This window comes from Myripristis murdjan, chromosome 12, assembly GCF_902150065.1.
Source record: "Myripristis murdjan chromosome 12, fMyrMur1.1, whole genome shotgun sequence".
NCBI lineage: Eukaryota > Metazoa > Chordata > Actinopteri > Holocentriformes > Holocentridae > Myripristis > Myripristis murdjan.
The window spans coordinates 14,314,311-14,341,364 of NC_043991.1; the positions used below are offsets into that span (position 1 = coordinate 14,314,311).

Genomic DNA, 27,054 nt, shown 5'->3' on the forward strand with positions numbered 1-27,054 from the left:
AGAAACAAGGGGAGTTCAGAACAAAATGAAAGAAAACCTAACAAAACAATAATCAACAAACAAGGACCGATACATGACATGACATGAACATAATGGGATGAGAAACACTTAGAATTTGTGTGTTTGTGTGTGTGTGTGTGTGTGTGTGTGTGTGTGTGTGTGTGTGTGTGTGTGTGTTTAGCAAACTGATGAGTGGAGGATCATATGTGTCTGTGAAAGAGGAGAAGGTTACATGGATTTAGGGGGGAGGATGTTCAGTGTAATACATAACATTTATATAAATGAAATATAAATACCAATGGTAGGAATAGTAATATTTGCATGAATAATAATAACAATAGTAGTAATAACCATGTTTACAGTGATAATAACAATCATTATTATATGTGGTGGCCACATAAAATGAAAAAGCCAGAGAGTTAATTGAGATATCAAGGAGGTAGAAAGATAAAGAACGCTTGATGATGAGAGCGAGAAGGAAAGAGAGCGGGAGAGATGCGATGATGGGGATAAGACCTCTTCGTCACCTGGCCCCGGCTGTTGAGTGGGATTATGGGTAGTCCCAGGGCAGCCAGTGGAAATGATTGATTGGAGAGGATCTGGGAGGCCAGAGACACTGCCTGCGTACACACTCTCTCTCTCTCTCTTTCTCTTTCTCTCTCTCTATCACACACACACACACACAATCTCTCTCGCTCTCTCTCTCTCTCTTGCCGTCTCCCTCTCAAACACATAAACCACAGTGTAACACATCTACACCCTAATGCGCTCACATCGCCACATACATCAAGAACATGCACCGCGTTCAGGAAGAGAAAGTCGTTTCACAGCTTCTCTGTTAAAGCAGCCATGGGTGTGGTCTGAATCCTTAATACTCAGTGGGAAAGAGCATTGAGACACATCACCCTGTAACAGGATAGCTCTTTATCCTCTCTCCATCTCCCTCTCTTTATCTTGCAAGGGGTTTAAATTCCACTTGTTAAGAGTTTTAAGAGAAAATATTTATTCTGACACAGTCGGTAATTGAGAGGGCCTGGCTATAGTGATAATCTCAGATGAATTATAGACCAGTAGAGATACTAACTAGACACAGACAGAGAAAAGAATGAAGAAAAAGGCCCACTGCTTATCTGCTCCTTAATTGTTTTGAAACCTGTGCCACTGGAACACAAAGAGCAAAATGCATGTTGAGGTTTCCTTTCCTTTCTTTTTTTTTTTTTTTTTCTTTTTAACCCATTTACCCAGTGAAGACATGTGGAGGCTGTGTCTTACAGGCTCCTAATCTCTGCCATGTTTTCATCAGCACTTTGCACTCCAGGATACTGTAACTGTAAAGGGGCATATAGCTTATAATTGACGGTGATGTAACAGCTGCGCTTTTCACGTTGCAAAGACATGACAGGGGCTTTTCTGCATGGTGCCTTTTTTTTTTTTTTTTTTTTTTTTTTTTTGCTCTGCAGAGCTTCCAGCGCAGTGTATCCTGCCTAATTGACATGGATTGAAATGCACTGTTGATGTGCGTGTGTGCGTGCATGTGGGGGGAGAGGGGGGTGTAAGGAGAGAGAGAGAGAGAGAGAGAGACTGCTACGTGGTGCAGGCGATGTGCGTACCTGACAGAGACAGATAGACACAATACAGAGAGAGAGAGAGAGAGAGAGAGAGAGAGAGAGAGAGAGAGAGAGAGAGAGAGAGAGTACAGTAAATACAGCTCGCAAGGCACGTCGTTTTCAAAAAGGAAATCCACTCTGATGCATCATGCTGTAACCAGCTGAGCGAACAGGGAAGAGAGAGAAAGAGAGAGAGGGGGAGAGAGAGAGAGAGAGAGGAGCCCGGGGAGTCGAGTCGGACCAAGCGGCTTTTCCATCACTTGTTCCGGGAGTTTTGCACCGCAGCAATGCGTCTGTAACTGGGGGAAAGCGAGGGGGACTCGAAACCAGTGGTCTGTTGCTCTGCCTGCTGGACTGACACCATCGCATGGGGACATGAACAGTGTGGATCCAGCCTCCAACAAACTGTTGACTTTCAATCAACGGTAAAGAGAAAAAAAAAACACATTTTCCCCTTGCTTTTTGGCTGTTTGAGCATTAGCTCGTACGCATGCTGCCTCCCAGCTGTACATCTGTTGAATGCACAGGTCTCTGCCATAACCCGGCCCCTGCAGCACTGAAATATTTTATGCAGCGAGCAGGCATATTGTAACGGGATGGAGACACCTGCTCCGGCGCAAAACCGTTTGCTGGTGCGTAAAGTCGCCAAGCAACCATTTAAAAAAAAATACTTCACTGTTGAATTAATAGTCGAGGGAGATTGATTCTTGTAACGTTGTCCTCTGTGTCAGCTGCATGATTCACTGATCGATTTGCTCTGCGATGGGAGACTAGAAGCGCAACTCGTGCTGCTATCTGAGGGTTGAATCCACAAGTCTCAGCGCTGGAGGATCGGAAGCTCCCGGCTCTAGATGTAGGCTATTAAATAAAGGATCCCCTCCGTTCACTTGCACCACTGCGCTGTCCGGGCTTGTGTGCAGCTTTGTCGTCAATATTGTGCAATTGGAACGGAATTAGTTTTAGCACTGCGGATGGCCAACACATTGGTGCATCGATTGGGTTGTTGTTTTTTTCCGAATGCCAGACATGTATACGAATGTACATGGAAAATCATAAATTATTGATGAAATGCCCTCTGGTTCACGGTAGAGTGGAGTTGCGCGTAGCAAAGAGCTCAGGGAGTATGACAGGAGGGGAATAACGCATGATGTGGTGAAGCCAAGCGCTCGATCTGGAAAGAAAGAAAGACAGAAAGAGAAAGAAAGAGTCCTAAAAGTGCTCCAAAGACTCAAATCCACTTTGCCTTGCACCAGCTCAGCGGAGATATAGTCCAAGGCTACTTCCTTACTCAGATCCAGCCTCTGATATAGATCAAAATGCCGCAACAATGTGCCAACAGTGTTGCAGAGTGTTTGCTTTCTTTCATAAAATGCCACAGCTATCAGTAACTTGCCATCTTGGCTTACCCGGTGGTGTTCTTTTTCCCCTGCTGTGGCCTAGAATAGTTGAAAAGAGCTTTCTTTACTGAGGCAGTGCATGTCCAGCGTGGTTTTGACGCTTGTGATCACTGCAGTTATTTGCAGGTGTGTGTCTTTCTGTCTGCGCGTCTCTGCGTGTGGATGTCACATTATTCTTCTTGATAGGGTGAATTAAGAATCGTCACCGTCTTCCTCATATGCTTCATCCTCATGATTGCTGCTTGTTGTGGATTCTAGTTTCCAGCTTTGGTAATGCATGCAGCAGTTGCTTTGTGCTTCATCATTTTGTTCTGCCTGTATTTGATTACTCAATTTGATGATGTTAACCGAAGATCTTGGGCACAGTATAATCCATAGACTGTGTGTGTTATGGGTTAAGTGTTTGTGTGTATGTGTCTACAGTGCTGTGCATGTACAGCAGAGCCTTTCCATAGTTATGAATAAGTAGATAATAAATATCTCTGATGCATGCACCAGATAAATAAGAATGAAACAAATGAAACTGAAAGGGAAAAAAGAAACACAGTATAAAGTTTAAGCAGGTGTTACAAAAATGAAAAAAGTGCACAAAGTCGTGCAAAATTGTATTTCTCCACATTTGTCAGTATGCAACCTCGTGATAATTGCTTACAAGTTATGTCATTGCAGTGGCCAGGCTGTAACCACTTCGTCAGAGCTGCAGGTGAACAGTGGAGTGACACAATGATATGATTTACTTCAGGTGTTTTATTAACTCAAACAAATAAACAGAAGAAAAGGGTATAAGTAATGTTACCTTGTGTATGTGGCAGGGAATTGGGAGGAAGAGCTGTCATTTAATGGTGTCCAAGATGTTTGATATACAAGCAGTTTAACAGTCAGCTGATCAGTGGATCAGTGAGACACAGCTTTGCATTTTACATTTGGCGAAAATGCAATCGGCGGCGTCTGTGATGGACTGAGGCCAATCCACAGTCCCACAGGATCCATTAGAAAATACTAAAATTTAACATGTAGAATGTAGGCTGCTTGTGTTGCGCTGTGTAAATAGATTTGGGATGTGTGAGACAGGCAAGGTGTGAAAGCCCTCACTATCTTAAACAGATTATTCAGTTTAGTACCAGCAGACAGTTGTTGCTGATGGGCTTTTCAAGGCTCTTTGTTTTAATCATGTGTTTCATCAAGCCTCTTGAGATTCATCTTGAGTTAGGCATTGCTTTCATTGGCTCTTACCAGAGTCAAGGTCCTTTGTGTGCATTTTGTTTCCCTTTCTAACTCAAAAGTGTGTCCCTTCTCTAGGTCTTCGTATGTGGTGCCATTTTTGTCGTCATTGCAAGAGAGTTAGATGCTCATTTACTCATCTCATCCAAAATAAGAAAAATATGTACTCCATTTGCCTCATGTACAGCATCTTGCAATTACAGTATGTATTTTGAAGACCTCATGTGGACGGATTGAATTTTTTTTTTTTCTAGCCATAGTAGAGGGTTCAACAAGAGTATCTCTAGGGTTATATAAAACTGTTGTGAAAAGACAGGGCTCAGCTGTAACAGGGCTGAGATTTTCCACTTCACACCTCATAGTATAAAGACTGTCACTGACCATTTTCTATTGTCTTGTGACAGGAAGTCTATGCCGTACTTAATAATTGTGGGCAGCAGTTGGATAATAATGTCCACTTAACCTCTCTTTTGTTGCAGAAGTATATCGTTTCTGCCGAAGCCCCATGCTTTTAAAGACTAAAATTGACATCATTGTCCATCATTGTCCACATTTCATTCATTAGGCTTTTGAGGTGATAAAATGCTTAAGTGCATTCACATACGAGTCCACACCCAAATAATGGATAACTGCATGAGAGAAGAGTGAGCTTAGACATATTGTGGTTTCCTTGGTAAAATCTATCTTGGTAAATCTTGGTAAAATGGTAAAATCTGTTGCATTTGCTGGCATGGCACTTAAGGGACTGAAATGGATAATTGACATGCCTTATTTGACGCACCTCATGCTCCTGTGGTGTATTGCAGGTATCAGATTTTAAATACTAACATGACAGATGGAGCAGTATTTTAGGGGAAGCTCACTATGAAATACATTATATATTTTTAAAAACACTTGGAGAAAAAAAATATCATTAAAAAAATCATTATTATCCTGTCCTTGCCTGATAGAGGCGACAGCTGGAACGGTGAGGCAGTCCACAAATTTGTCAAGGATGGGAATAATAAATGAAATGCACCCTTCCAAACATTGTTAAGGAAGTAGACTAGCTGAGCAAATCTGATGCCCCACATCCCACGGTAGTCACACAGTGGTTAGGGTTAGCCTGCTGTCCGTGTTGTTGGATTAAAACTGGGCACACTGAAACATCAGGGGGTGGCTGATGGCTCACCTCATAACAGTGCATATCACTTGTTAAGGCTGAGACCTGACGCATCAACCTGGGTTCGAATCTGAGTCCAGGCCTTTCGCTGTATGTCATCCCTTCTCTCTTTCCTACTTTTCATGTCTCTCTGTACTGTAACTATCAAATAAAGCAGACATGCCAAAAAAGTAATCTAAAAAAAAGAAACATCAGGACTTATTTTGAGTCTACTTGGGGAGATTTTGCAAGAAACGACTGCCTGCTGAAAGCCCACGGCAGTCAACAGTAGACAGTTAGCAGTCAGTTAACTCAAGTTTGATGTACTAGACTTGCTGCAGGGAGCTGCTTTCCCTTGCAATTGTCCGGTAACGTTACTGCACATCGTGAACACAAGTTTGTGTTCACTAATTTCACAAATGTTAATGGTGAACCCAACAGTCACTGGGTAGGCGAAACATTCATGAGATCAGCCACCAGGGAAGAAAGGCTTTTACCAGACAGCTGTTGGCCTTTCAGTTTTCAACTTTCAACCATCCATCCATTTTGTGCTGCTTATCTGGGACCGGGTCACGGTAGTAGCAAGCAGAGGAGGTCAGCCTTTCCCCGGCCACCAGCTCCTCCTGGGAGTTCCAATGCGTTCCCAGACCCAGACCCAGGGTTTCCTCCCAGTTGGCCGTGCCTGGAACACCTCCGCAGGGAGGCGCCCAGGAGGCATCCCAACTAGATGCCCAAATCACCTTAGCTGGCTCCTTTCAATGCACAGGAGCAGCGGCTCTACTCCGAGCTCCTCCCGGATGTCTGAGCTCCTCATCCTATCCTTAAAAGTGTGGACCCAGCCCGCCCTGCAGAGCAAACTTTGTGCCACTTGTATCCACGATGTCATTCTTTTGGTACAGCAACCACATGACTGCAGCTACAGCCCAAATCTGCTTGTCAATCTCCCGCTCCATTTTAACCTCACTCACGCCCAACTCAGAGGAGCAATTGTGGTTGCTTTAGTCTTAAAGTTAATTGGTGACCATCAGCATGAAAAAGCACTTCATGAACTAATTGGTCATTAGTGATGTTGGTTCAACCCCAAAACATTTGTTTTCTTGAACTTAACTCTTGACTAATTACTGTGGGAATTGAAACTGAACAGCGTTTAGTCCTGGTGTCTAACAATTATACGTTTTCAGCAGTGGTTGTTTTATGTGTACAGCTAATTGGTTAAGATCTATACCATACATGAACACAGCTTTGCATGAGTTTAAGGTTCTTCAGGGAAGAATTCCAATGGCTTAGCTTTTAGGGTGGCTTATACACACGGGTCTAAAATGTATCCTGTTGGTTAATCCACAGGATTTGAGGAGTCAGTTCCAGTGGTTCCCCACAATTCAATTCAGAGTCAGAAACAAACAGAGAAATTTGAGTTGCACACTCTTACTGCTCCCAGAGGTGGCAGTGAACATGGCTGTCACCTGTACACTCGAAAGTGAAAAAGCTGAAATTGTTTAATGAACTTCAGATCGCACGAATGTAGTCCACTACATGACTGAAACCTGTCTAAAGTAACAAATAAATGAAACATGGCTTTGATGCATCCATCAACCCCAACCAAATGAAGCCAAACAAAAATAAGACAACAATAAATGTTGAAACATCTAAGAGTATTAGGAATACAAGAGTTTGAGTATTATTTAGAAAGTATTTCCTCAGTAAATTTAAAATTGTTCCATCAATTGTCCTCATTACCCCAGATACCATTAGCAGGTAGTGAAACTTCACTAAAAGGCTCTTATGAGCCACAAGAGAGATACTGCATGAAGTCCCATGTGATTTCTAAACCTCAGCCCTGGGCAGTCTTTACTCATCTCAATTTGCCGCTGTAACATGAAACCTATAGGTTATCTCCCAATCTCGTGATGGTGGAACTCCATCCCCCAGTCACGGTTATCCCCTTTTGTAAAGATTTCACTATATCGGGGCCTACTGAAAGGGAATAGTGCTGTTTTCATTAGGCCCAGAGAGGAAGGGAGGGTGCACCTGGGAGGATTTTAATCACTTAATCACCCCTCTCCCACGTACACCCCAACCCATTTCATAGCCCCGTCTCTGAGGACAGAGGAAGGACAGGAAAGACAGAGGAATGCTTCAGGGCTGAGAAGGAAATAAGAAAACATGTAGGTACAAAGCTAGTCATCGAGTTAGCCATAATGGAGGGCATCTTCTAATGGCTAAGCAGCAGACCCCATGTCATCTGCCTTGAGACAGCAAGCAGGAAGAGACTGAGTAACGGAGGGCTGATGGATACATCCTGTGGCACAGATACACTATAAAACACTTCCTTGAAGCCTGAGTATACATTATGTATTAACACCCCCAACCCTGCCTCCATCTGCCGTTCAGAGAGAGAGGAACCTAACCAGGGAGGGGTAGAGTTATATAGATGAAAGTGGAGAGGGGGAGGGGGTCCAAAGAGAGAGAGAGAGCAAGAAAAGCAACCTCTTGCCAAGTAACCACTCAAACAATCACATCATACTGGACAGGGCTTGAATGGGGCCTGTCTCCGACTGTGGTAGATAAAAATTTGTCCGAACCCAAGCCAACCCACCAACCAGAACAAAAAATTAAACCCAATCCAGCAGTCCAAAAAAATTCTGTCCAGAACCTTTCCCAAGCCAACCACCACTAGCTCAAGCCTCAGTAGTATCCAATGTGTTTTGTAGAAATGTATCTTAAATGCTGATCATTAACTGTAGTCCTATGCCTCGTCACATAGTGCCCTCACATTTCAGTTCTTTAACATTGGACCACATCAATCAAATCCATCCAAAAACTCAATTCAAAATTACGTTTAAATGCTGCTTAAATAAATCATTCTGTCAGTCCATGCCTTAAGTCATCATATGTAGTGTTATTAAACTTAGTAAACATCATGTTTAGCATTACTGTCTATCATGCATTCTCTTGGCATGGCTCAGTTGTTTTCTTTGCTGTGGGCTCACATGCAGCGTCAGAGAGGCTCCTTCTGCAGCAAAGAAAATCCACACAGCACAGCGAGCTTTCACACAAAGAGTCTACAGTGACTAATATTCCACAAGTTTGCTCTGTCTGAAATAACCAAAGTGCACAAGACTTAAAGGCCAAACTGAAACTGAAACCCGAGGTTAAACATCAGACGCAACCCGGCCCATATACTTGAAATGTCTGTGCTGTCTGAACCCAACCCAATGCCGGCAGGAGTATTTGGGACCCCTCAAGCTGGCAAACGTTTTGGTTATAAAATGTGCAGCATCATTTTGAAACCACAGGCCACTGAGCCGTCAGCTGACCAAGGATACACATTTTGTTTTCAGTCGGTGGCATAGCATGATGCTCGGATGGGTTTCATTCACACATCAACCAGCAGCTGGTCAGGTCTTCATTATCTGGCGCCGACTCTCCTGTGGGACTGAGGTACTGACCTTTGCCTCCTCACGTCTCCTAATCCCTTGTGCTCTTCTGCTCAAACGGGTGTTGTATTATCCTCGCCACTTGTCATCCTTACAGGAAGTGTGATAAGTGTGGCTGTGCACAGATGAAATTGAGGTTCTTCTCCAGGCTCTGGGTCTGTAGGTCTACTTTTATATGCCTCCTTACTCTCAAGGTCTCTCGAACTCTTTTTCTGTGCTGTTTTCCAAGTTTATCAATTGCTCCTGCTTTGTTTGTGAAATTGCTTTGGGTTACCTCGCCACATCTGTGAGATTTGTTTCTCAAAAGCAGCGTTTCCCAAACTTTTTTCTGGGGGCCCACTTTTTAAAAATGAGAGACCATTGTGACCCATTTCACAATAGGCCTTATCTATAAGTCATGAGAAGAATGAATTTGTGCATAAATAATCATTCCTGACCATTTTTACTCCCATTTCCACGTCACCCTATATTATCTTGAATAGGTAAATCAGCCATTTTGAAGAGATGTATGTCCGATAAATCACAACTTTGTTTTGTGCATGTAATTGAAAACATATGCACATTTTAAATATTTTATAAATGAGACAAAATAAGTGCATTTTAGGCAGAGTTAACAGGCTCTTGCCTTTTTTCCTCATCGAACAAACAGTATGCACATTAGCCTTTTATATTAGATTCAGTGTTAGTGCAATTATCAGAGCAATAGAGACATTCATCACTATCAAAACATGTTACATGTTGAATTTTTTTTTTTTAAATGTCCACACCTATTTTCAGAATTATTATGGCGGAAACCGTGATTGTGGTAGAAATACTAATGAGTTCCCTCATGTGGCTCAAAGATGTACTGCGGATATAAATTTTGAATAAAAGACGATGGTAGAAATTCAGCAAATGTATTTGGTGACCCAAATAAAAATCTCCTGCGACCCACCTGTGGGCTGTGACCCAGTCTTTGGGAATGACAGCTCCAAAGACATCAGATGCTAGAAATATGTTACTCACCTCGAGAGCTATACAGACACCATTAACCCTGTAGTTTGAGTCTGTATCATTTTTGTGTATGTTTTAATGTTTGTATGTGTGGATGTGCGTGTGTTTGTCGTTTGTAAGTATTTGTGTTTGTGTAAATGTGTTTGACTGTGTCCCGGCAGTCACAGCTCTCCCAGGCAGTCTCCATCTATCACTGTGACTTAATTCAATCAGGACCCTCATCTCAATTAGAACTGGGTTGGCCGCTCTGCTCCCCGGCCAGTCACAATGCCGCTGCCAGCCCCACCACACAGCCTGAGAAACAGGTAGAGCAAAAGAAAGAGAGAAGGAAAACGACAGAGAAGGGCACAGAAAGAAACAAAGAAAGACAAGGGAAACAGATGCTTCAACAGCCACTTGAATGGGTGCAAGGCGTGTTTTGTCGTTGATATATGTGTATATTCGTGTAATGCCCGGAGACGGACCGCGTGTCTGACTGTGCTTTTGTGTTCCAGCTCTGCCTCGGAGGACTTGGGCTGCAGGCGGGGAGACTTCAGCAGGAAACACTATGGTTCGGTTGAACTGGTGAGTCCCACTTAACATCCACCTGTTTGTGCCCGTCTTGGTCTCCTCTGCTCTCCCACTGTGACTTATTTTCTCATCTTCCTTTGGTCCTTGTTGCTTCTTTCCTTGATGATTTCTCCTCCCTCTCCCTCTCTTCCAGCTATCTCTCTATTTCTCCCTCTCTCTCTCTGTGTGTGTCTCACCCTCCTTCTGTTGTTGGAGGGACAACAGAGGGGGTACCGATGAGTCATGACGTACTGGGCGTGGTCCAGTGATGTGCTTTGCCAGCATGGCTCACGATAGGTGCTGCACTCTGTGATACAGGGCTCTGCAGTCTGATCAGCCTCCAAAGTTAATTTGTTTTGTTTTGACGCGACCAGTCGAAAGCTGCCGCTCAGTGTGTGTCTTGAGGTTGATTACTGAGCTGTTGAGTCACTGTTGCTGCGGGATAAGTGTGTGTGTGAGAGAGAGAGAGAAAGAGAAAGAGAGTGCGTGCTAGCATGTGTGTTGCTATTAATATGCGAGTGTGTGCCTGTGCGTGTCCCTTCACTGAGAACCGAGTCTGTACATCCCGATAGCCCAGAAGGACAGGAAGTCTCAGGGTTCGACGCCGCGATCTTACTTCCTACCAGAGACACATTGTGGGTTTGTCCATGAGTGCAGCACTCCACGTGCATGTCAGATTAATACTGAGGACAAACCACATGCTGCCTATCTGCACTAACAGACTGACACCAAACACTGTACTGCTGTGCGTTTATGTGTGTGTGTGTGTGTGTGTGTGTGTGTGTGTGTGTGTGTGTGTGTGTGTGTGAGAGAGAGAGAGAGAGAGGTGGGAGGGTGTGTGACAGCAAGAAAGACAAAAAGAGACAACGGTATTCAAACATTGTGGTGAGTGTGAGTTTGGATGAGGTCACTTAAAATAAGTTATATAATATTCAAAGTGTGTCCATCAGTATGCCATGTCAAGAAACGAAGAAAAAGGGAAGCGACCATATGTCAGTGACCGTGTTGCAAATTTGCATTGGTGCCAGACTTTGGTGCCAGTAATATTGAAGCCAGTGGGATGGGCATTAGGGGTGGGAATCACCAGAGACCCCATGATATGATGTTATCACAATACTTAAGTTGCAATAACATAGTACTGAAATTTTAAACATTTAGCAATATGCTGAATATTTATTCATGTATTGCGATATATAGGGATTTATAACCTTTTTCCAACTGCAAATTATGTCCCCAAAGGAAAATTTGTCTACATCTGTTTCATCTAAGAAGATCAAGTTTTCATTCTCACTTAAAATCTCACATAAATCAATTTTATTGTAGCAAATGGGATTATTAAACAGACAGACAGACCAACTCTGTTGTAAAAACCTGCTGTAAATGATGCATTAGTTCTGGGCGATACAGTATTGATACTTGGCCTCCGTGTATTGATGCAATATTGCCACACAAGATGTTGTGATACTATGATGTGTCAGTTTTTTCCCCACCCCTAATGGGTATGGAAAGCCCCACTATAAAGTATTACTAACTGTACCTAACACACTTGACATAATGCAGACTGGCGTTTTTTTGTCCAATGTGTGCATTCGTTGATGCCCTTAGTACTTTGTAACTAATTCAGTGCATTTCTTTATTTTCTGTGAGCAAATGACCAATCATAATTAGACCTCTGCTATCTGTCCCTGGTGGTGACGTATGTGCCAAAATAGAAACGATGAAAGGCGTTTTCTCTGCTCTCTCCTAGTCATGCATTACATGCAAAAATTTGGCATTGTGAATGTGACAGAGCGCTACATGTCTGTTAAGACAGTTTTCAAAAACATAGCAGGTCCCTCTGGCTGGTCAAACACTGGGTCATGCAGTAAAAACCCTAAAGTTTCAATTAATAGCCCAGGCTTTTATTTGCTTCATACGTTGCCTGTATTTGGGACAGGTGTCCATAAGAGACCTGCCTTTAATTCCTTTGGTTTCCTGCTCAGCAAAGATGGGAAATACTATCAAATTTAAATAATTAACTGTGAGTATTACCTTATAAAAATTAGGCTACCTAATAACATATGAATTGATTGATTGCAAATTATGACAAAGAGAAAAACAAAACTGCATCTTTGGTAACCACAAAAATAGCTAATTGAGACCAGCCTTTATTTGTCAAAATAAGTAGATATACCTGTAAAAGGGACCATGCATTTAATTGGGACTCTGCTTTTAAGAAGAGTCTTAGGTAAGCTTTTTTTTTTTTTTTTTTTTTTTTTTTTTTTTTTTCTCAAATCACGTCTTCACTGTGTATTTGTCTGATGTCATGTCACATTGCCATATCTTGACTTTTGCTGCAAAAAAAGCCCCTGGCTGCTTTCCTTAGTCTGGTCAGTGTTGTCTCTCTGTCTTGGTTACCTCTGCATACACTTATAATGTGACAAAGCATTTTAAACCATGCTACCTCCTTGGAGGAAAACTGGCTTTACCACAGTGAAGTCAAAGCATCTATCTACTATAATCCATCATGATGATTATGTATTAAATTTCCATATGCCATGCAGCAGCAGCCCAGAGTAGTTGAGTGATTAGAAAGACAAATCAGGTGTGATCCCAGTGAGAGGCATGAATCCTGTCGAAGGAAAAATCCAACCTATTCAGCCATTTGCATTTGACTTGTTTCTTTCCCTTCCTTTGCTCCTTTATTTGTATGGTTTTCAGATTGAAACCTCACAGCTTAGGTTTATGGATTAGGTTGTTGATTTTTTTTTTTTTTTTTTAACACAATTGTATCTGTGCAGGGAAAAGCTCCCAGTGACGTCAGTGGATTCTCTCTTGGCTAATTAGTTACTCAGCATCAGAAATGCAGTGTAAATCATCATTCCCTGTTTTTAGGAGTGTTAAAGTGTATGTGTATCAGTATCTTTGAGCAAGGCACTAAGGGCCCTATCTTGCGCCAGACTCCCTAAACCCGTTATTTGCGGATTTAGGATTTAGGAAGAGGCGTTCCCCCGTAAAAGTTACTATCTTGTGCACCTCCCGCTATCCGCAAAACACCTGCTACCATGATATAGCTACCCGCTATATCATGCATAGGCGTGTTTTGGGCGTTACGCCAGTTAAACCAATCAGTGTGCCAGGTGCCATTGCCTTTAAGGGCAGGCTGCGCTATCCTAAATCCTAAATCCTAAACCCGCGATGGAGAGAGGGAGGTAGATTTTCTCAGGGGTTCTACTGAGGCTAAAGCAAGGTGGCTTTATATATATATATATGTATATATATATATATATATATATATATATATATATAAATATATATATATATATATATATATATATATATATATATATATATATATATTATATTATATTATAGGCGAGTTAATTCGGGAGGTGGAGCCACATGTGTCCAAGTGGACGTGTCACAAGGTTGTACTGATTGAGTAAAATCCCTGGGCCACACCACACACACACAAGAGGCAGAGGTGGAACTATGTGTAAACTAATTTATTGACAAGGTAGATTGGGCAAATAAAATATTAAAAATAAAAATATAGCACAGCTGCTGGCTTATGATAAAACAATAAAACGTGCTGGCGATAGTGTCCAATTAAAACAGTCTTTCCTCTAAACAGTCTATATGAGTAATATACTCAGTCCATTCCGGCGGCGTCCCGGTATCAGTCCGACCGTGTGCGTGGCGAGGCTCCGTCGGGGCGCGCATTGAAGCCGCCTGGGCGCGCTCTCGTAACAGCCCAAACTTTAGGGAAAGCGGATAGCGGGTGGTCAGGACCACCCGCTATCCGCTATCCCTAAAGTGTGTGCGCAAGATAGCAACTTTAGGGATAGCGCATGAAACACACCCACAGACACACCTCCAGGCGCAAATGACGGAGTTGGCATAAGGATAGCGGGTAGCGGGTGGCGCAAGATACCGTTTAGGGATAGTGGAAGTTCCTAAATCCGCAATTTGCGGGTAGCGGGTAGTGGCAGCGGATAGCGGGTGGCACAAGATAGGGCCCTCAATGTACCTGCTCACTTTTTTTTTGAGCTGGTTTGGATTATTGACTGAAATGTGAATCCTCAAATTAGCATTCATATGGGAGTGCCATGACTTTCAACAGAGCAATGAAACATAATGCCACCTCACATTACCACTTAAAGCTCAGGTTATGCTACTTGGCCAATGCTGATTATGACACCTGAATCAATACAGGCAACTTGGTGTTAACTAGTTTCCACACTAATTTTGGTACTAATCATCTTTGCGAGTTTGATAATTAAAAAATATCATCTCAGTCTCAGTGAATAGATATAAATGGACAAGCTCTTCATTTCACACTTGTGTCAGAAGATATATTGTTTCAGCAAATTGGACAGCTGCCCTTGTAGTGTTTCTCAACCAAGTGTGATGCAAATCTAACATGGCTGCTGTGTGAGTAAGGCAAATTGTGCTATTAGCTATGGTGGGGTGACATGCTTTGTTGTGGTAGGATAAGAGCAAGAATTCCTCAGAACTTTGTTGAGTCACCATCAAGCCAAAATGGCCCAGAAACCCCAGTAGGCACATCTAGTCTGGCTTAAAATGCAGATTGAGAGCAGGAGATGGTGGAGGTGTTTATCCCGTGAAATTACAGTATCTCCTAAACAAACCTACCTGTAAACCTACAAACAAAGCATTACCGCCACTCAAAAGCTTTCTTAATATCTGAAGACATGACGGCTTCTGCAGGGAGAAGAGAGGCGAAGCTTGATAATAAAAGAATTCACGGACAGATGGAAAATGAATTGCAGCTCCTCAGAAACACGATTGGTCTTCGGAAATAACCTCATTAATGACACACTCCACTGAGCTAACACTTCAGTGATGATCTTTGGTCCTTGGTTCAGGAGTGTTTTTTTTTTTTTTCTTTAAAAAGAGATATATTTGTCTGTGTGAATGTAGGAGGCAGAGCGTTCCTGTAGAGTCTGGCTCTCACGCTGTTGAAGGCTGTATTTCTCCAGTGGAGGCTCACGCTGAGGTCAGGAATGACTCTGTGGAAACTCATGTCCTAATGGCTTTCGGCCATGAGCGGTTCCCTGTGTTGACAGTAGTGGATTTGAACGATTGAAACTCTGAACCCACAACTGTTTCCTCCATCTTCAGCCACTCTCTGCAGTCTGTGTGCTCTGTCCAGTCTGAGTGGCATGTGGAAGACATGCGGCACCCGATACTCATTCTGCATGCCTATCACCGTAGCAGGACAGCAACGACTCATCATGCCGATGTGTCGACCGAACAATTGTATTTTCATATTTACCCAGCTCAATGTGAACATGGCTTTCTGCCCAATGAGTGCTGGGATAGGCTCCAGCACCCCCCGCAACCCTTACGGATAAGCGATTTGGAAAATGAATGAATGAATGAATGTGAACATGGCCCAGGTCTCTGCAGAGTAGGTTGGTGCACGCTTCACTAGCAGTGGCACTTTCCTAGCTCAGTAAAGATACCAGTGTCTGAACGCCAGCTTAGGAGGTGAGGTGGGCACGCTCATTTGTTAGTTTGGTTTAAGTTTTCTTTGAGTTTTGAGGCGTTTATAGCCATCTGTATTGTACAGTTCTGATAATACAATGCAAGCAGAAGATGTTCAGCAAAGAGATGAAAGAAGTGCGAGTCATTTGAGTCCTGACCTCTGCGTCCACATAATCAGCTGCAAGTCAAGATTGAATTGTGGTTTAAAAATGTGTAGCTCACAGCTCACATACACACTACACACAAACAAACATACATAAGCTACACACACACAATATGCAAAAACAAACATTTGCACCCAGGCACACTCAAGGGACCAGAGGAATGAGGGTGGAATATGTTGTAGCCCACTTCAATGTGTAGAGTCCATGCAATCAAGATGGCCTGCAAAAATGCACACATTGAAACAGAACAGTCATAAAAAAGCATATCCACCACAAGTATAAAAATACAGTGTATTTTTTCTTGACACCAGTTTGTCTAAAACTGTACCACCCCCAGAGTTTGGGAAAACTAGTGTTTAAATGTCTGTCATAGCCCGGCTTGACAAGACCTGACAAAGCAGGGGAGGTTGAAAACGAATGCTGGAGAAAACAATTACATTTTTTAATAAATTTGATAAAGTAAGGAAAATTGTGGGATGTGGAGAAATCGATATAATCCGTGGTGTAGGTGATGCATGTGTGGTAGTTGTTGCAAGGTGTTGTATCGAGTGAACAAAACATACAGCAAATGAAAACCAGAACAGCCGGTTTAAAAGCCTGGGAGCACTGGGCCTACTTGCTGCCAGCCGGTGCTGATGATCCCCCACCCACTTGGTACCTTAAAGAACAACACACAAGAGACAGGCTGGCAGTGAAGGGCAGGGATTGTCACACACACACACACACACACACACACCATAACAAGGGGTCCCAAAGGCCGCAGTACATAAATTCACCTAACATTCACTACAAAATTAGTGGGAGTTGTCTGTTCAAAGCAGCATCCTCCTAAGACGAGAGGCCAACGTGTGGAGTTGTGAAAGGATAATGACTCATCTTGTCTTTTTATTTTGGGTATCATAAGGGGAAGGTCAGACCTGCCAATAAGAGCTGGCACTTCTGTCAGAGACACCATAGTGGCAATATGATTCACCCAAGTCCTGACCCAGACACCCACGCACAAACACTTAGGCAAATCATGGCACGACGGCCTTGATAGGGTCCAGTTTGTCTCTGGTCATTTTGAATACTGCTTAAAAAGAGAGAGAGTTGGAAGTAGAAACTCTTTTTTGAGTCCAGGACTCACTGAATTAATCAACAATTCTACCTAACAAGAAATAAAGAGTATTGCTGAAATACACTCTTTTCTGCAAATGAGAAATGATAACTTGGAGTGTTGTGAAGTAAGCCAGTGTGCTGTTAAAAATGTAAAGTCCTCAGAATACAAGAAGTAATTAAAGTGGAAGCCGTTCCCCCGCACACAAACTCCATAAATCTAAGGAGACACGGGAGTTCAATTTTACTTCCTTTCACCCTCAGCTCATCAGGAGCTCTCGAGTTCAGTTCACTACACTGGAACATATTGAATCCAGGAGTCGTGTTGTCTACTCAATGAGCTCTCCACATTGACTTTGAGAGCACGAGCGAGCCGTGCTTTCAAGTGATAGTTAAGATTCTTACCCATGTAGTGCTGTTTGCTATGTGCTATTTCCATGTGGGTGTAATACATCCACCAGGTTTGGACCGTTAAGTCCTTCCCTGTCACAAGAACAGGCGCTTCATTGTGGGATTGTACTGCTCCAAAAGGAATGAAGGAGATGTAGACTAGAAAACACAATTTTGAGCGTCAACAACAAACTGAAACATTGCTCTGAAGGATCCACTACAGCATGCATTTGTTTTGGTTTCACTTTCAATGCTCTGAAATCATCTGGAATGCCCGAAACATAAAGGAACAAAAAAGAATGATAGAGTGAAGCTCCCTTCTTCCACTGCAGTCATATTCAATTCTATCTAAAAAGACATAGAAAACAAAAAAGTCCAATAAATGCATGATGTTTCCAAAGTCAGTGAGCAATCATATTAAATAATCATAATCTAAACATTTACCAAAATAATTTTGACTATGAATTTTTGCCATAATCAAGCAGCCCTAGGCAGTGCTATGACAGGAGATGGTGCCGCAGTCTTGGAAGCCCGGGGGGCTGAGAAGCGTGTTGAAAGTGAAGCCAAAATGTTCCCTTTAATACTCAAAATGGTGTTCTTTTCCAGTCTGTATCTCCTTCATTCATTTTGGACCGTTACACTCCTGCTGAAGCTCTCGGTCTTGTGACAGGGAAGGAGCTAATGGACCAAACTTGGTGGATGTATTACACTCACATGGAGGAGCCAATGCGATTATATGGATAAGGACCTGATCTATCACTTCATGTCTAACAGCCTGTCTTGGAAGTGCTTTGCTGTCTTTGTGCAGGTAGATGAAGGGAGATGAAGAGGCGAAATGTGCCGGCTGAATGTGAGTGTGTATGTGTGTGTGTGTGTGTGTGTGTGTGTGTGTGTGTGTGTTGTCGTCTCTTCATTGCTGGGCAGCTATTAGTCAGACAGGCTACTCAGCCTCTCAGGTACTTCATCGAGAGGGAAACCGTTGTGGTTTCGCAAGTGAGTGTGTAGTCGTGGTTTTACTGTGTGTGCTTGGATTTCTGCAGACCGAGCCTCGCGCCGTGCCAGAGGGCCCTCTCGTTACAGGGAGACAAAAGTAGGAAGTTTAATTCACTAAACACACCGAGGATTGAAGAAAATCAATACGCGGCTGCCACACACACACACGCACACGCACACACACACACACGCATGCAAGCCATCAGCCCACATTACACACTCAAGTCCGTTTAGGTAAGCACATGTAAGACCCATTAACCTCTGTGCCAGTTGCTTCACAAATACAAACACACACACACACACACACACATTTAAATTCAAACACTTGAGTGTAAACATTTTGATCTTAAGCTGCTGACACCACAAGGCATCCACACTCACGCACACACACTTACGCACAAAGATGCAGACACGCAGTCTCTCTCTCTCTCTCTCTCTCTCTCTCTCTCTTTCTCTGTCTCTCTCACTCACACATGCACAAAAGAAAACTCCTACTCCTCCATGTTTCTTCAGCCCGTGACAACTCCTCAGTGCAGTTTCAAAAGCTTAATTGTGTGATGCCGCCGAAGCCATCGACAAGTAAACCCATTTCATCCTGACGTGACAGCTTTTAAAGCATCTCATTTCTTCCCCCGGTGGGTTTAATTGTCTTTATTTGAAGAGCCAGAGATAAAGGCAGTAACAAATTGGTGATGGGTGGTGGGTGTTGGCTGTCACTCAGGCTGTGAGGCGGACCGCACAGGAAAATGTGGGAAATGGAGAGGTTATCACAACAGAATCGAGCCCCTCAGCATCACAGTCTGCTGAAAGCGTGTGTGTGTGTGTGTGTGTGTGTGTGTATGTGTGTGTGTGTGTGTGTGAAGGAACTCGATGCTGAGAGGTCAGCCGTCAGTCTTGCATGGTGGATGGTGAGCAGACGGCTCCACTCCCCACCTGTCGACCACTGTTACTATCACTGCCTCGGAGGCTCTTGACTGTGCTGTCAGATCTCATTTATGTCTACTGCCAGTGTGTGTACCATGTGACTGTGTGTGTATGTGTGTGTGTTTGTGTGTGTTTTGGGAAAAAAAAAAAAAAAAATCAACTAAACTAATCAGCGGTTCTAGTAGCTGTGGAACTGCTGACATATTTTGGAATTAAGTGGAGAAAATCAGGAAATTTGATAAATTCTCTTGGGAGGTTAGGGGACATTATGGGTTTTTTGAGTGATTTTTAAATTTTTGACTAGATGTCAATTTTCTATTGCCATTTCTTCATTGAAAACATAACTGGAATCTGAGTTTTTGGTTGCTCTGTTACATTTTGCACTGAAATAAAACTTTAACAAACCCTGAGTGATTTTTAGGTCATGGAAGCCCTCAAGCATTTTTTGAAAGTCCTTGAAAAGTCATGGAAATTTACTTCAGGGTCATGGGAGCTCCGGCTAATACAATTCTATAGAATTCATTAGAGCAACCATGGTGCATTTTTAAAGTGACTGGTTCTTGCATCATTCAAACATTTATAGTAGCATTAGCTTGTCACACTACACTGCTAAACACACATACACACATAGAAACACACAGTTTTGGACAGAAATACACATTCACAACCCTGCTAGAACTGCTGAGAAAACAAGCTCACACCAGAGTCATCAGCGCTGTTTGGTTTACAGTTTTTTGTCCATATGTCGTGTCCCGTTTAGTGCCTGTGAAGATCACAGAAATGCAGCTTAAACAGCGGCCCTGCCCTCAAATGGAGCTGTCATGAGCCGTCACCTCACCAAGGCTGCAGGTACCAGTCACTGCTGAACCCCCAGATGGAGACCAGAGACTGATGTACTCATAGAAATCACATTAGAGCTACAAGGGGCGATGCCATGCTTTTCTCAGGCTGTACAGTGTAGCGTTTTTTTTTTTGTTTTTTTTTCTTGGCCAAATCCAACATGGTGAAGGTTCATTTCATAGACAGATCAGTAAAATGGAGTTCTCTTGCCAGAACAACAAACATGACTGATCAGTTCAGTATTTTCCACACCGCCCAGGTATCTTAATGGCCACCCAGGTATAATGCAACCCATTCAGGGCTCCCCATTTGCACCACTAGTTTTTCCCATCAACCCCATCAGGACCCCATCAAAACTGCGACATTGGAGGGGGACACAGTACACATCGTGCCAGATCCAGCGCTCAGGCGGCTGAGTGAAAAAGGGAGACAAACAGTGAAGATGCTGGGGGAGTTATAGCGGGTGGGTGCTATGAGGCCCTTACCACTTGATTGGGCAGTGAGTGTGAAGCTCTTTCCTCAGGCACCTATTGGCAGCGCCTCGATAGGTTAACCAATAGCAAAGTCCATTAGATGGCAGAGCACATACAACATAAGACTGCCTGTTTAGTAGAGCAGCAGATGCATGCAGCTCCCCTCCTGCGCTCTGTGATTGGGGGCTCGCCTGTAGCACCGGCCCGCTCTTGAGGGCCCTTGGCAGCCGCAGCTTCCCAGTGTGGCCTCTGGGTGGGTGGGCCTCTTGCCTCAGCTCTAGCCATTAGATTAGTCTTGGCTAGTGTTACTGTGGTGTAAACGTGCAGGTATTGATGCGGCGCTGCTGTTGGCACTGCTAGATTTGTCCTAGCCGCGGGCAGTTGTAATGCTAATCAGGTTCAGTCAATGAGCATGTGGAAAAAGCCTGTGTTACTGTAATTGTTTGTCTTTGATAATGCCTTGTTGTTCGGGCTTTACCCCTTCTTGAATAGTTCGATGTTATTTCATGCTCAGGACAGCATCATGCATTATACATCTTTATTACCATTATGAGCGTTTTTCACAACATTAGAGGGTTTATTATGTTCCTCTAGTGTGGAGTACAGTTATCAAGGGAAAAGGTGTTTTGCCTGTTTGTACAATTATAACCTTGACTGTTAAGAGCTGCTCAGTGTTCAGTAGGTCTGTGTGTATGTGTCTCTCTGTGTGTTTAAGATAAGTTTAGTGAGTTGACCATAGTCTGCTTGAGGTGTTTTTTTTTTTTGTTTTGTTTTTTTTGTCAGAATAAAATCTAATTAGGTAACCACATAAGAGGTGACTTATGTGTTACTGTTTTCTGGAAAAGAGCAGGACAAAAGAGCAGCGCATAGTGAAAAGGCAGGTCATGACATTTTATTCTTCATTTATTCTTCACTCAGAAATTTCACACAGGCCACATCCACACCCCTCTCCAAATGCAGCCGGTGTGTACTTTCACTCCAGGAACTGGATCATTGGGCGAATGACGTGATTGGACTCATTTACGTCCATACATGACACTGACCAGCACAAGCCTTTAAATCCTTATTTTCCTGACCTCTCTTCCTCTGTGAAAGCTGGTCACTTGGTTGCACTTGGCCACCTTCCCAACATCTGACCTTAAATATACACAAAAGTACACACAGCACTCCACTGTGAGAGTATACATACATACATACATACATACATACATACACACACCCGATTCCTTTTTTTTTTTTTTTTTTTTTTTACATGTAATCTGGCCCCATAGTGTCCTCATTGTGCTTTTAATGTCCACATCTCATGCAGCTAGATCTGTTTTTTCATCTGTATGTGTGTGAGATAACACAGAAAATTTAGAAAAGAGGAAGAAATACAATGGCTTCACTTTTTATCCATTTTTAATCGGCTCCTTTCATTCTCTTTATCTGCCCTCTCATTTTTTGCTTGTCTTTTTTATCTCTCCCTTTCTTTTCTCACACCCTGTATTTTCCCTTCACTCATTTATTTGATATCTGTCACTTCCTCTCACATCCTCTCTGTCACTGTGTCCCCACCTCTCGGTACTGTCTTACTCTCTGAGTCTATTGGCCCTTTTCAACTGCAAGAGCTTAGCAAGGCCTCCCGTTTAAGCTATTTCACAGTTTCTGAAAGCGTTACCATTGGCAACGGCGCGGTTCCAGGTTAAGTTCCTAGCTTCCGATATAGTTCCTGCTCAGGAGGTGAGAATAGAATTAAGTTCCAATCAGGGAACTACAGCACAAAGCACAATGTAAACTGAAAGTTGTACTAACGGGTGCAAGCTCTGCTCAGTATTTGGCGAGAACGGAGTGTCTTTCTTGAATGCCTCAGTGTGCACAGTTTAACAAACAACATACTCGTACCGTCAGAGCGCCGCCGCTGTCCTGGGGCAGCCGGTAGGACAGGACAGCAAAACAGTCTGCTCACAGCGCCTTAACCACAGTAGTAACAGCGAGAGGAGGCAGCTTTTCTCCCGCAGGCACAACGGAGGAGAGACACCCGCTGTTTGTTGGAAAAATATACTGTAAAAAGTGTCAGAGGCTGATATAATTTGTCAACAAGTGGGGGTTAAAATAGATTAGTTAAATAGCCCAGTGCTTCAGCAGTGGTGAAGCATATATACTGGACTTTTACTTGACTTTGGACAGTATTCAGTGGTATCTCAATTTTGCTATTAGAAACACTGATCTATAAAAAAAAAAAAAAAAAAAAAAAAAAAAAAAATCTTATAGATCTATAATAGAATTTGATAGATCAGTGGTTAGACATGGGAAAAAAAGCTTCACTGCATTTATGAAAGCAGTGCATCCAGTGCACAGCCAAACAGTACAGAGGTGTGTGTATATATATATATATATATATATATACATACTTGCACCACTTTCTCTCTCCTCCACTGTCTTCCTCTGCCGCTTCCTCTCTCTCCTTATGCTCCTGTGTCCTCTGTCTTCCCGGAGAATTGTGCGAGTGCATGAGCAGGCCCACTGATGAGATCAATTATCTATCACCAGTCACAAAAGCATTGATTTAACCTCCCTAGCCAACCCCCCACCCCCTCCCCACCCTCTCTCTCCGTCTCTCCCTGCACTGCAGCGCTCCTCTGTCCTGTGGGCCTTGGGGAAATCAGAGCCTCTCTTAGTACGCTGAGGGCTCAATTGTGTTTGTGAAATGTTCAAGTCATGCCCTAAAATGGGAGCCATTTAAGTGTGTGTGTGTGTGTGTGTGCGTGTGCGCATCACTTCTCTGTCTACAGCCTCAGCCTTTTCCCATGGGGTTACGCATGCTGGAGTCGGCTGTTATTCTTTTATCATCCGGCTTTTTGTTGTCATTACGTATCGCTCTTCGCCTTCCTCTCCCCCATGGCCTCATCCTTCATTCTGTCCCTCTCTCTCTATACATTAGATGCCCTTTCTCTAATTTTTTCCCTGCTCCCCACCCTCCTCCTGTGTCTCTCCATCTCTCTGGCGGTGGTGGTGAGGTGTTTTATGGTTTGTTTGTTAAATCCGAGCAGAAAAGGCTCCCCTCTCCCCTGTTTTTTTTTTTTTTCTCCTCCTCCCCCGCCTCCCAAGCCCACAGAGAATCACCGGAGTGCAGGCTTTTCCTTCTTTGCCACTCTTCTGTTGCATGATTTAGAGGCAGGATCATTTGTGTGCATGCTTCACACACACACACACACACATACACACACACACCCCAGAAAGTGAGATTTCTCCATTTTTTCCCGTCGTTTTGTCATTCTTCCATTCAGAAACCGCCTGATGCTTATTCACACAGCACAAATGCCTCTACCTACTCACACTGACTATAGAATGTCACAGATTTTTCTCCCCTGTCTCTGTCTCTCACACTTACACACACATACACACCGGGGAGGTGGTGCATTGCCTTCTGCACGCTGCATTGGTTTCCCCTCCATTATCCTGCGATTGGACAGTTAATGTTGCAGGAGCAGAGAGAAATGGAGGGAGATAGAGGCCTATAGCTTTTAACATTTACTTTCCATTCTTCAGACATGCAGATCTTAACAGAGTACATACACTTGTTCATGGTGCAGTCTCCCTCTCTCTCCCTCTCTCTCCCTCTCTCCCTCCCTCTCTCTCTCAGACACACAGAGGACTGCAAAATGAAAAAAATAGAGGCATATGCTACCACACCAGGAAATATGGAGAAATTATATTTGTTTACAGGCCTATTAATATGCACATGAAAGGAGAGTGGAGAAGCCATTATTTTCTAGCCAGTCGCTCCTAAGCTGCAGTCAGCCACCACACATGAACGTCTCTTTGGTTTCATTATCAGAGCTTCACACCTGATATCAAACCTGCAAGACTCTGCAACAGATCATTACACTGTTTTTAGAGAGGAAACTCATTTGTATCCATATACATTTACTTTTGACAGAAAGATGTAAATGAGGTATTTAACAGAGTAAATTTAGATTGAGTTTTGGTCAAAAATCGTGGCCATTTTGGTGAAAAATGTCACCTGAGGTTTGATTACTTGACCTCAGTTGGCAATTATAATATATTATTATTATATTATTATATTATTATATATTCTAAGATCATACGTTTTGCAGCAAATGTATATTGTTTGCAAAAACCTTCACAGTTTCTTGTAGCTAGTATAATTTAACTCTGGTGTTCGTTTTTGTCGAAGAGAGTTTTTATGAAGACCAAGCACCAAAGACACTGATGATCAGGTGCCAAGTATTAATATTTGAGATTTCAACTTAATTTGCACAGATGTACATTTGAGTTTCTGTGAGGCGGATTTGTTCCCTGCCCTTAGGTATTTTAAGTGGATAAGTTTTCTGTCATGTTCATGTTGCAGTCGCTGTGCAGATTAAAACACTGTAAAACACGACTGATCCCCGCTTTTTGGAAAATTATTTAGCCTTTTCCAGGGTTTTTTTTTCTTCTGTTACAGATATCGTGATGTATCATAAATCATTGTCTTACAGTGTATCGTGTATTGCAGAATCGTGGTTGTGGTACCATTGTTATTGCGGGTAAAATATCACAATAGTGTCGTATCACCAGCTATCCAGTGATTCCCACCCCTTTGATGATCCTAATTTTATTTTTCATTTCTGTCAGGTTGTTATGTTTCTTGAAAATAGAATTGAAAGTGGATAAAACCAACTTTTCACATAGAGCCGGGCGATATAGACAAAATAAAATGTCACAACATTATTGACCAAATACCTTGATATCGATATTGTGGGGAAGACTATTGGCGCTTTCATAAGATATCTACACAAAGACATTTGATTTAATAAAAAAAAAAAAAAAAAACAGTTTTGCCATATCATGATATTGCTATATGCACAATCCCAAACAATATCTAGTCTCATATATCAATATAATGTGGATGTATTGCCCAGCCCTGCTTTCAAAGCAATATCCTTGAATTACATTTGTCAATAATTACATTAATCTTTCCTTATGGCACATTGAAATTATACATGTGTCTTTCATGAAGGTTCATTTTTATTAATTCATGTGCTGAAAATATGAATGGCTTTTTTAGGTGTATCTGATTTTTATTTAGCATTAATAATCAGAATCAGAAATATTTTATCGATCCCCAAGGGGAAATTGTATAATTTTTAATTAATAATAATAAGTAACAGTTAATTAAATGTAGTAATTTCTTTCATTTTTTAAATTCAGAACGTGACCTTTTTATCGTCACACTGGAATGTTTTGAATGTGAGAATGTGAACTGAGTCCGATCGCATCTCCCTCTGCCTGACAAGTGCTCAGTCATCACTCTGTCTCTTCATTGTTGCCTGACATTATCAAATGAACTGCTGAAGTAGGGCAGGCCAGGCACTCTCCAAATACAAATGACTGTGCCATGCTGGGTAAGAGTAAGTATGTCAGCCGCTCACAGCCCTTCACATTGTAAGAGTAAAGCTGTGTCGACCTATAGGAACACTTTGCAGTGAGGGGGTCAGCCATCTTTACCTTAAATAGTGTAAACTTGAAGATATGTGTCACCTTTTATTCCCATGTCAGTGTCATTATTTGATTTTATTTTTTAAAGAACATATTTATACCAACATAAACATGTTGCTCCATTCCAAGAGCAGTTTTTCTCTCCCAACGATTTCCTATCTGTCCTCTTTTTTTGGCTTCTCCACACCATTACAGGCCATCTGGTGCCCAGTGCACACACTCAACACACACACACACACACACACACACACACACTCACAACACACATACATGCCACAGTGTGTGCGGGGATATACAGGCGTGCCAGCACTGCTTTTGAATTACACGTTGACAGAGGAGAGACCTCTATCGGCGACAGAGGAGTAGAGAGCGTGGGATAAACAGAGCCAAGGGGGGCAAAGAGCAGAGGCCAAGGAGGGAGAGGAGAGATTCTGTGGTCCATTGCTTGGCAACCAAACATTGTTGATGGGGAGGGTGAAGGGGGGTTAAGAAGGAAGTGGGGATGTAGGGAGGAAATAGACTTAAGTGTCTACAGAGAGGATGCATCCAGTCGCTCAGGGCAACTTCAAATGTCCTGCCTCTGTCGCAGGCCAACTGGGCTGTGGGACGTCCCAGTCGGTCTCATATTGTCACTAATGTGTCATTGTTATTGTTGAGAAAAACGTCAACGCTACGTGCAAGATTTTCTCAAACTGGTAATGGGAACTAACATGTTTTCAGTGTAAAAAATGCAGAATTTAAGTAACAGGTGCAAGACAATCTCCATCAGCAGTCAGGGGTCGTTATTGGTTTTACACACGCTAAGAGTCCATGCAGAGGGTTTAGCCCATGTGTCGAAGCATGGACATGTTTACAC

General features: G+C 42.8%; 1 protein-coding gene across 5 annotated transcripts in view; it reads left to right on the forward strand.

Annotated features, from left to right (window-relative positions):
- The window catches only part of garnl3 (GTPase activating Rap/RanGAP domain like 3), a 75,159-nt gene that overhangs the window by 14,778 nt on the left and 33,327 nt on the right, over positions 1 to 27,054 (forward strand). For 4 of the 5 annotated variants that reach the window (XM_030065883.1, XM_030065884.1, XM_030065886.1 and 1 more), the window contains exon 2: positions 10,291 to 10,360. In XM_030065883.1, the coding sequence (XP_029921743.1) occupies positions 10,291 to 10,360 (70 nt within the window). Of the gene's footprint in view, positions 1 to 1,928; positions 2,033 to 10,290; positions 10,361 to 27,054 lie in introns of those variants that run through there. The other variant, XM_030065885.1, reaches the window with a different exon arrangement.